Here is a 10768-nt window from a genome sequence, read left to right on the forward strand (position 1 = left end):
GCAAGCCACCCAGTCTGTTTCGTTACAACAGCCCAAATGGACTAAGGCTTCAACACGGGAATCTGGGGGGACACGATTCGTCTATAGCAGCTTCCTACCAGGCTTTCCAAACTGTGTGTTTCCTGTTTATCATATACCCTCCCACACCCTGCATGTCAGCTTCTCAGTGCAGGGATCGCATCTCTGTGGCATCCCAAGTTCCTGGAGGGGCTGCTGGAGGCCCTTGTACATATGTGCAGAGGAAACGCTTGTGTCTGAGGAAGCTCCCGTGGGGCGCCTCACTCCCACTCTCCCCACTCCTCAGACCTTGGGCATGGGAAGTCGGAATCCCTGGGACCAGGTACAAACAGTTTATTTTTCTATAAAGAGCAAAGTACAAAGAGGCAGGGAGGGGAGCTGGGCCCAGGGGAGCAGCCGTGGGCAGGCCCCAAGGCCCTGGCTGTGGTGAGGACGCCGTGGCAACTGCCCCAGGAGTAAATGGGCCTCTGGTGTGCAGTGGAGAAAGAGCGGGAGCGGTGAGGAGGAAGCCCACGCCTGCTGCCAGGAGTCACACAAAGCCAGGCTTCATGGATGAGCGGCGGCAGTTGGGACAGCTCCGGGTCCCGTTGTTCTGCAGGCACCTGGGGAGGCAAAGGGCCCTGTCCACTCCCCTGAGGCCTGTCCTTCCCTCCGGGCCCTGGGCCCTCTCTCTCTTCCTTGCCTGCCCTCTGCAGGGGCTGGGATGAATCCTGGTGGCTGTTCAGCAGCAGTGGAAGGGAAGAGAACGGTCCCCCCAGGCTCCCACTGCACCCGGCTTGCCCCTCTCCTCCTCTGCTCCAGGGACCTCCAGGGCAGAGCATGGACTGGGAGTTGGGAGGATGGGATGGAGCCAGGCCCAGGGCAGGTCTGGTCCTGGATGTCTGACCTAATGACCTTTGAGGGGCCTCTCTGACTTCTCTTTGGGAATTATGATAAGGATGGCCACAGATCTCAGCTCACTGCAGCCTCTGCCTCCCAGGTTCAAGTGATTCTCCTGCCTCAGTCTCCCGAGTAGCTGGGATTACAGGCTCCCACCATCATGCCTGGGTAATTTTTGTATTTTTAGTAGAGACGGGGTTTCACCATGTTGGCCAAGGTGATCTTGAACTCCGGGGCTCAAATGATCAGCCCGCCTCGGCCTCCCAAAGTGCTTGCGAGACAGACGTGAGCCACCACGCCTGGCCAAGGTTAAGTGTTTGCTATTAGTATTATTGCTGTGATTAGGCCAGCTGGGCCCTAGAGTGCCCTGAAGAGACCCTGCCCACCCCTGTCCACCCCCCTAGGAGCCCCCACCTGAAGTGGAAGATGTGGGAGCAGGGCAGGGCCTGCAGCCGGCTGTTCTTCTCGCCTATGGACTCGCCGCACAGGCCGCAATAGAGCTCCGTCTCCTCCACGCACTCGTGGAACCTCACAACGTGCGCCCGCAGTTCCCGCTGCAGCCCTTTGCTGCGGTAAATGCTCTCGCTCAGACAGTGCAGCTTGAGCTGGCTCAGCTGGGGCCCGCAGGAGTGGAGAGCGGCAGTGGGGGATGAGAGCAAAGTCAGTGCAGGTAGGCTCCAGTCTCAGCCACTTCCCTGTCTTGCTGATGGACCTCGGAAAAATGTCCTGCCCTCTCTGGGACCTTGCTTCCTTTCATGCAGAATGAGGCGGTGGGTGAGATCAGAGGTCTTCACCCCCCAGAACTGCCTGGAGACCCCATGTTTTTGAAAGATTTTATGACCAAACCTGGTGCACAGACTCCATAATAATTTGCGGCAGGGCACCGTGGCTCATGCCTGTAATCCCAGCACTTTGCGAGGCCAAGGCAGGTGGATCACCTGAGGCCAGGAGTTCGAGACAAGCGTGGCCAACACGATGAATCCCCATCTCTACTAAAAATACAAAAATTAGCCCAGTGTGGTGGCGGGTGCCTATCATCCCAGCTACTCAGGAGGCTGAGGCAGGAGAATCGCTTGTACCTGGGAGGCAGAGGTTGCAGTAAGCTGGGATCACGCTATTGCATTCCAGCCTGGGAGACAAGAGTGAAACTCAATCTCAATTTTTTTTTTTTTTTTTTTTAGAGCGTGGGTCTCATTATGTAGCCCAGGCTGCTCTCAAACTTCTGGGCTCAAGTGATCCTCCTACCTCAGCCTCCCAAAATGCTAGGATTATAGATGTGAGCCACCGTGTCCAGCCCACTGTTAGGAGTTTTAATCAACATCAGGAAGCTTCTGAGGAATTCTGCTATCCTCCAAGCTATGAAACTTCTGCCCTGCCCTCAGCCCTCAGAAGTGCTCTGTGTGTGACAGAGACAGAGCCAGGGTATGGGGTTGGCTGCAGGCAGCTCCCAGGATCAGGAAGGGCTCATGACGTGAGCAGGCTCAGGAAGGCCCTTCCCCAGACCCAGGTTCCCCACTTGGGCCCTTGACCACAGATCCAGGATACAGAATCAAGTCTGACCTTGTTCCCCACCTCCTCGGCCAGATCCTGGGCTCTCTCGATGGCGTCCAGAGCCTGGAAAGTGAGCACAGGCTAGGGCTGCGGGCAGAGCTGTCTGACAGGCCTTGCTCACAGGGAAGCACGGGGTAGGGGGGCAGGCCTAGGGAGGGTGACATGGCAGCTGCCCTGTGTGTGAAGGCAGCAGGAAGAGACTAGGGCACAGTCATAGGGGCTGTGTGGGCAAGTGACCTCCTGCCTCAGTTTACCCAGCAGCCTGGGTTCCAACCCCAGCTCCAGCCCTTTACTAGCTGTGGGTCCTGGGGCAAGTGATGGGCCTTCTCTGAGGCTGGAAAATGACCAGGAATGTCCTGGCCTCGTAGGATCAGGGTGAGGCTGACGTCAGACAAAGTGGCTGAAAGAGCCAGCCAACCTACTGGCCCCAAGTGGGGAGCGCTGGGAGCGCTGGAGGCTGTGGGAAAGGCCCGACCTCACCTTGTCCAGTGCCTTCCTGGACACCCAGCACTTGGCCACACCCAGCAGCGCCTGCACCTGCCCCAGGCGGTTTCCAATCTCGGTCATGATGCTCATGGCGGAGTCGTACCTGGGGAAGGCTGTCTGCAGAGCCAGGTGGGGGATGGAATCAGGCTGCATCAGGCCTGTGCCCCTGCCCCCCGCCCCCAGCCCCTGCATCCCGGTGACCTCACCTCCAGGTCCCCACGGCTCCGGTGGATGTCAGCGAAGCAGAGCAGGCAGAGCGCCTGCAGTGGCCGGTCCCCGTGCTGCAGCGCGATCTTCATAGACTCCTGCGAGGGTGGCCAGTGGTTCAGGCCTACTCCTCTGCCACCACCACTGGAGTGCCCTCCCCTCAACGGGCCCCTCTGAAGGGGCAGCCCAGGGAAGCAACATCCTCAGAGCCTAGCGAATCTATCATGGTGCTGAGGCCTCACACACTGAACCACTGAAGTCACAGCACCCAGCAAGGTGGGTGGAAAGTGAGGCTCAAAGAGAAGTGACTTGATTGGGGTCACCCAGTAAGTGACAAAGCTGGGATGTGAACCCAGGTCAGTGGGACTCCAGAAACTGGCCCTCTTCCGTCTCTACCCTTCAAAGTGCCCCATATAGGGTGTTGGGGCAGAAGGAAGCCCCCTCCCCTGCAGATGGATTGGAAGGGAGTGGGTTTGGGATGTGGCTGGGGGACAAATGTTTCCTTCAGGGGCTCAGCTGTAGAGAGCTCATCTCATTTAAAAAATAAAAACTGGGCCAGGCACAGTGGCTCATGCCTGGAATCCCAGCACTTTGGGAGGCCGAAACACGAAGATCGCTTGAGCACAGGAGTTGGAGAAGGCCTGGGCGCCTTAGAGACCCCGTCTCTACAAAAATAAAATTAGCTGTGCATGGTGGTGCACGCCTGCGGAGAGGCTGGGCCAGAGGCGAGCCCTAGGGGGCTGGAAGCCGGGGCTGATTTGGAAGAAGGAAGCCCTGCTGTCCCAGGCCCCAGCCCCTGGCCCACACCACCTCATCCCCGACCTGCCCCCTTCCCCGCTGCCCCACCTCACAACACTCCATGGCACTGCCCAGGTGGCCCAGCAGGCGATAGGCCACGGCCATGTGGTACTGGCTCATGGCCCGGTACTTCAGGCTCCAGCCTTTGCCGTAGTTGCTGACAAGCTCTGCCGCCTTGCAGGGGAAGAAGAGGGCTTTCTCGTAGTCCTGCAGGGGACGTGGAATGGAAGGAGGCAAACTGAGCGGCAGAGGCTGCCCCAAGTCGAGGGCTCCTGGGCCGGGCTTCTCTAACAGCAGGTAGGGGCGGGGGGCTTGAGCGTCTGCTCGTTCATTGTGACATCCAGGACAAGAGTGGCCCAGGTAGAGGGAACAGCCAGCGCAAAGGTGTCGCTCTGTGGACTCAGGGATTCTCATCTGGTTTGTGACGCATCCCAAGAGCCTAGCACAGTTCTTGGCACTTGGTAGATGCATAAGAAATATTGAGTGAATGAATGAAAAGACAAGAAAATACAGTTGGCTTCTCTTTTCTCCCAATGCCAAGCGGGCTCCTCAGCTTCAGAGATGCACAGGGACCGGAGATACCAGATCCCTCCACTAGAGCTTGCCTGCTGGCACCTGGAAGCAGGTGTTCCCTGAAGCTCAGTGGCAGACTGGCGGCACAACAGGCTCAAAAGAACATCAGACAGACTCAGCGAGGCGATGCAACCATTGGCTTGTACTTTCTCCTCAAGCTTCCAAACGCTCTTTCTACCTGCCCATGGTCAGCTGATGACCTCGCCTCAACTCCACGAGGAAAAGGAAGAAAATCAGGGAGAAGCTCCTTCCCCTCCTGTCTCCACCAGATCTTCCGTCTCCGCACCTCTGCTCCCACGCTCCCTGCCCCCTTTCCTGTCACTGTGGAGGATGCTCCTGTTCCCATCAAATGCCAGCCCCCGACGAGCAGTCTCTGCACCGTCAGGTTCTCTCTTTCTACAGAATCTTTCCCATCCACGTGCAAACATGTCTGGCATTTCTCATCTCATTTAAAAAATAAAAACTGAGCCAGGCACAGTGGCTCACGCCTGGAATCCCAGCACTTTGGGAGGATTGCTTGAGCACAGGAGTTGGAGAATGGCCTGGGCAACTTAGTGAGACCCCGTCTCTACAAAAATAAAATTAGCTGTGCATGGTGGTGCACGCCTGTAGTCCCAAGCTACTCAAGAGGCTGAGGTGGGAGGGTCACTTGAGCACAGGAGGTCGAGGATGTGGTGAGCTGAGATTGCACCACTGCACTCCAGCCTGGGTGGCAGAGGCAGACTCTGTCTCACACACACACACAAAAATACTAGAAAGAAAAGAAAAGAAGGAAAGAAAAAAGAAAACTAACCCACCTTCTCTTGACCTCATTTCCCTTCAGCTAAAGCCCCATTTCACTGTTCTTTTTCAAGGTAAATCTATTTGATCTTTCACTTAATATTTAACAAGCAGCTCCAAGTTAACATGACCAAAAGAGAAGTGTCAATAACCCCCCAAAAAAAACCCTTTTCCTAATATGCCTTATTACATACTTTTAAATTTGAAGCCATATAAATGTTTTACAGGTTAAAAAAATTAAATTTAATTTGAAAAATACCTAAAAATAGAAAATGGAGGTCAGGTGCAATGGCTCATGTCTGTAATCCCAGCACTTGGGGAAGCTGAGTTGGGAGAACAGCTTGAGGCCAGGAGTTCAAGATCAGCCTGGGCAACATTGCAAGACCACTGTCTCCACAAAAAATTTAAAAATTAGCCAGATGTGGAAGAATGTGCCTGTAGTCCCAGCTACTCAGGAAGCTGAGGAGGGAGGATCGCTTGAACACAGGAGTTGTAGGTTACAGTGAACCGTGATTGAGCCACTGCACTCCATCCTGGGTGACACAGCAAGATCCTATCTCAAAAAAAAAAAACAACAAAAAAACAAAAAACCTAAGGCTGGGTGCAGTGGCTCATGCCTGTAATCCCAGCACTTTGGGAGGCCGAGGCAGGCAGATCACGAAGTCAGGAGATTGAGACCATCCTGGCTAACATGGTGAAACCCCATCTCTACTAAAATACAAAAAAATTAGCCAGGTGTGGTGACAAGTGCCTGTGGTCCCAGCTACTTGGGAGGCTGAGGCAGGAGAATCACTTGAATCTGGGAGACAGAGGTTGCAGTGAGCCGAGATCACGCCACTGCCCTCCAGCCTGGGTGACAGAGCGAGACTCCATCTCAAAAAAAAAAGAAAAAAAGTAAATAAATGTCCCTAACTGTGTGTCATATTACTACAACCACACACACAAATAATTATTTCGGCCGGGCGCAGTGCCTTACGCCTGTAATCCCAGCACTTTGGGAGGCCAAGGCGGGCAGACCACAAGGTCAGGAGATCGAGACCATCCTGGCTAACACGGTGAAACCCCGTCTCTACTAAAAATACACACACAAAAAAAATTAGCCGGGCGTGGTGGCGGGCGCCTGTAGTCCCAGCTACTGGGGAGGCTGAGGCAGGAGAATGGCGTGAACCCGGGAGGCGGAGCTTGCAGTGGCCGAGATCGCACCACTGCACTCCAGCCTGGGTGACAGAGTAAGACTCCGTCTCAAAAAAAAAAAAAAAAAAAAAAAAGTTATTTCAATGACTTTGGAACAAAAGTACTCAGTTTACTCGTAGTGGGATATATTATAAAAACAAGGCTGGGCACAGTGGCTCACACCTGTAATCCCAGCACTTTGGGAGGCCGAAGCAGGCGGATCACCAGGTCAAGAGATTGAGACCATCCTGGCCAACATGGTGAAACCCTGTCTCTACTAAAAATACAGAATATTAGCTGGGCATAGTGGCGTGTGCCTGTAGTCCCAGCTACTCAGGAGGCCGAGCAGGGGAATCGCTTGAACCTGGGAGGTAGAAGTTGCAATGAGCCGAGATCCAGCCACTGTACTCCAGCCTAGGCAACAGAGCGAGACTGTCTCAAAAAAAAAAAAAAAGCCAAAAGAACAGCAAAGAAATCTTAAACTTCATTCAGTTGTCTTTATTTTCTAGAGTAATATAGGTATTGTCTTTTGGAATTATTTTACGTATTTTGTAGGGTAAAGCAAATATTTAATTATGTTGTTAGAAACTAAGATTTTTCATCTAAAAGACAATCGAGTTTAAAATAAGTTAAGGGGAGCTCCTGAAACATTAGATTTGAATTGGAAATGTCAGTATAAACTTCAGTTATTCTGATAACTGAAAAGATTTGGAAGCACGGACATCCCACTAGCAATGAACACCCCACAAGCCCACACTTGGGTTTTTTGGTTTTTTTTCTCTCACACAGGGTCTTGCCCTGTTGCCCAGGCTGGAGTGCAGTGGAGCAATCATGGCTCACTGCAGCCTCAAACTCCTGGGCTCAAGCGATCCTCCCACCTCAGCCTCCTGAGTAGCTGAACAATAGATGTGAGCCACCATGTCTGGTTCATTTTTAAATTTGTGTGCAGATGGGGTCTTGCTATGCGGCTCAAGCTGCCCTCAAACTCCTGGGCTCAAGCAATCCTCCTGCTTGGCCTCTCAAAGTGCTCAGATTATAGGAAAGATATGAGCCTTGCCAAATTAAAAAAAAAAAAAAAAAACTGTTTGTAGAGGCTGGTCTGGAACTCCTGGTATTGAGCAATCCTCACCTCTCAGCTTCTCAAAGTGCTGGGATTACAAGTGTGAGCCACCATGCCTAGCTTACTTTTCTTCAGAATTAAAAAGGTTTTTAAAAACCCCTGTCCCGCCCCAGTCCTATCTCATCTCACTGAATGGCTCCCCCTTACATCTGCTTCCTAAAAACAAAGTCCTGGCTGTCATCCTTGGTGACTCGTTTCCTCCCATCCCAGCTTGGATCCATCAGCATTTATCCACTCACTAACTCCAAGATTTATTAAGCATCTACTGGGGCCAGGCATTAAATCCCCCATGGACCAAGTACAGCACAGATACCTGAGGGGAAAGGGAACAAAAATACCCCGGGTCGGCTGGGCGCGGTGGCTCACGCCTGTAATCCCAGCACTTTGGGAGGCCAAGACGGGTGGATCCCCGAGGTCAGGAGTTCAAGATCAGCCTGGCCAACATGGTGAAATCCCATTTCTGCTAAAAATACAAAAATTAGCTGGGTGTGGTGGTATGCGCCTGTAGTCCCAGCTACTTGGGAGGCTGAGGCAGGAGAATTGCTTGAACCCAGGAGACAGAGGTTGCAGTGAGCCGAGATGGCGCCACTGCACTCCAGCCTGGGTGACAAGAGCAAAACTCCACCCCTGCCCCCGCCAAAAAATACCCAGCGTCAGAACCTGCAGTCGCTGACCCTATCAGTTCCTTCACAGTTGGCCCTCCTCCTCTCACCTCTCTACCTCTGCACACACCTGAGACACGCCTGGCAGCCATGCTGGCCTCTGTCCTTCCTGGAACATTCCAGGAGACATTCCAGGGTGCTCCCCAGGGTCCAGCTTGGCTTTAGGGGTTCCCCCATTTTTGCCTAGAATGCTCTCTCACCAGATTTTTGCATGGTGCACCCTCTCTTCTTCAAGCCATCAAACGTTACCTCCGCGAGGCCCTCCGACCACCATATTTGAAATTATGACACCCCCACGCCCAGTGCTGCCAGCCCTTTGCCCCGCTTCGCTTTCTCCTAACCACTTGACTTCCTGACTGTGTTGATTGTCTTTCTTCCCCAACGAGAATGCAACCCTCGTGAGGACGGGGACTTGGCTGTTTTCCTCACTGCTACACCCTGGGTCAACAGTCTTGGGATACAGTAGATGCTCAATAAATATTTGATGACTGACTCCATACAACCCCACTGTACGGTGAGTCCTATTCTCCTTCATTTTACAGATCTCTCCCAAGGTTCAGAGGGGAGAGGTGACTTGCCCAAGACCACACAGCAAACACGGCAGGGCAGAGGCCGCTGGCCTGTCCTTACAGAGGAGCCTCCCATTATTCCTCCAGGAAGTCAGACAGATCAAGGTTTGAATCCTGGCTCTGCCCTTGCTGGCTTCCTGGCCAAGTTGTCACCTTCCTGGATAAGCCTTTTCGCTCTCTGATTCTCACTCTCCTCATCCCTCCCTAAAAGGAGGGCCGAGTGAGGTAGTGCCACAGGGTGTGTGCCTCGTGGGAGGGGAGCCCCAAAGCCCTCCACTGCTGTCCCCCCGGGGTGCAGGCCCACCTTGACCTGGGCATAGAAGCTGCCCAGGCTGCAGCACACGCGGCACTCGAGCATGGCGTCGTCGCTGTTGTGGGCATAGCGCAGGGCCTTCTCGAAGCTCTCCAGGGCCTTCTGGAAGACGCTGAGGCCCAGGAAGGCATTGCCCATGCTCAGGCTGACCTGGCCTCCGAGCTGGGCACCTGCCCTGGTACCAGGCAGCCCAAGGCAGGTCTTGCAGTAGGAGATGGTCTTGTGGAACTCGCACAGCTTCTCGTTGCTGCGTGCCAGGTTCAGGTAGCTCTCCAGGAGGAAGTCAGCATCCTCCAGCTCCCGGGCTGTGTCGATCTGGACCACAGCGAACTGCACACCGCGACGGTGGGCAGGTGGGGCTCAGCCTGGACTCTGAGCCTTGGACCCCAGCCTGCACTGCAGGCTCAGACCTGGAAGCCCCACACCCACCCCCCAGCCTCACACCCAAAGCAGCAGATCCCAAAGCTTCAGATCCAGAGCTTCCACCCGCCAGCCTCGGCTACCTTCCCTACACCCCAGCCTCACCTCCCAAGCTCAGGCTCGCAGCCTTCACCTTCTATCCCAAGCCTCAGATCTGGAGTCTCCCCCACCCACCCACCCCCAGCCTCAACCCTGGAGCCCACGCCCCTCCAGGCTCAGATACAGAACACCAGACAGGGAGGCTGAAACCTACACTGGGCTTGAGACCCACAAACCCTCGACCCTGAGGCTGGAGAACCTCAGTCTCAGAGACTCGGACACCACAGTTCAAGGCCACAGGCCTGAATCTGATGCCAAGACTCAGTATCTAAGACCCAGGGCCTTAGATATAAATTCAGAACCTCGGGCCCCGGCTGCCAGCCTGTGGGACACGGGGGAGCCCAAGGAGGCCGAGAGGGGACTGGGGAGCCTGGGAGACATCCGGCCCCAGCCTGACCCTTGAACGCCCCCAGGCCGGGTGCACCCACCTTCAGCATCTCCTTGTAGCGTCCCATCTCCGAGTGGGCCGTGACCAGGCAGCCCAGCACGCGGAAGCGCCCCATGAGGTCCGAGCTCTTCTCCAGCACCTTCGTCCACACCTGCAATGCCTTCTCTGTCTGGTTGGACTGGTACAGCTGGAGCCCCTTCTCGATCTGCTGCTTGGTCTGGTCCTGCCCCATCCTCCCCAAGCCCTGTGCCCCACGTGGGGTGATCCCTGGTGGCTCCGTGCCTCTAGGCACTCATGGCGCAGGAATCACAGTGCCGGCTGCCCCCCGAAACGTGGGAACAAAAGCAGCATCGGGTGGGAGCCAGAGTGGGGCCTGGATGGACAGCAGGCGCCACCCTGGGAACAAAGCTGGTTCAGCCCCTGTCCGCAGCTGTTCCTGCCAGTTGGGGCCACGTGGCCTCTGAGGAATGTCAGCAGCAAGGTCACGTGGGCCTCTGCCGCACCCACCTACGAGCTGGGACGTGGCTTCCCCGAGCATACAGGCACCTTGCCACCTGGGCACCCCCTTGGGTGTCCCTTCGGCACCTCCGACACTGACCCTGACCGCCCTGGCAGCACGGGCCCTCCCAGCAGCCTCGCCAAGGGGCCAGCTCCAGCAAGTGGGCAGGCCTTGGGCCAGAGGTGCTCGGGGGAAGGAGAGCGAGGATGGACCTGCAGGTCCGGGGAAGCCAG

General features: G+C 55.2%; 1 protein-coding gene across 2 annotated transcripts; it reads right to left on the bottom strand.

The window, feature by feature from the left end:
• Window positions 1-329: 329 nt before the first annotated feature.
• RAPSN (receptor associated protein of the synapse) lies at window positions 330-10484 on the bottom strand. Of its 2 annotated transcripts, XM_003278974.3 has the most exons (8): window positions 10077-10484; window positions 9121-9459; window positions 3988-4146; window positions 3141-3239; window positions 2929-3051; window positions 2458-2511; window positions 1312-1511; window positions 330-620 (listed from the first exon to the last, which is right to left on the bottom strand). In XM_003278974.3, exons 1-8 carry the CDS (start codon window positions 10266-10268, stop codon window positions 548-550), a joined length of 1239 nt encoding a protein of 412 aa, XP_003279022.1. In that variant the 5' UTR covers window positions 10269-10484; the 3' UTR covers window positions 330-547. The 2 variants fall into 2 exon arrangements, with proteins under 2 accessions (XP_003279022.1, XP_003279023.1); XM_003278975.3 differs by lacking the exons at window positions 2458-2511; window positions 2929-3051 and having other exon boundaries at window positions 337-620; window positions 10077-10447.
• Between the last annotated feature and the right edge of the window lie 284 nt (window positions 10485-10768).

The sequence above is a fragment of the Nomascus leucogenys genome, chromosome 15 (genome assembly GCF_006542625.1).
Source record: "Nomascus leucogenys isolate Asia chromosome 15, Asia_NLE_v1, whole genome shotgun sequence".
Taxonomy (NCBI): Eukaryota; Metazoa; Chordata; class Mammalia; order Primates; family Hylobatidae; genus Nomascus; species Nomascus leucogenys.

Coding starts and splice junctions, on each gene's coding strand:
- RAPSN (XM_003278974.3), bottom strand. CDS start 10,268: ATGGGGCAGGACCAGACCAAGCAGCAGATCGAGAAGGGGCTCCAGCTG. Junction 3,240..3,987: donor GTGCCATGGAGTGTTGTGAG/GTGGGGCAGCGG, acceptor CCACCCTCGCAG/GAGTCTATGAAGATCGCGCT. Junction 3,052..3,140: donor GGAGCCGTGGGGACCTGGAG/GTGAGGTCACCG, acceptor CTGGCTCTGCAG/ACAGCCTTCCCCAGGTACGA.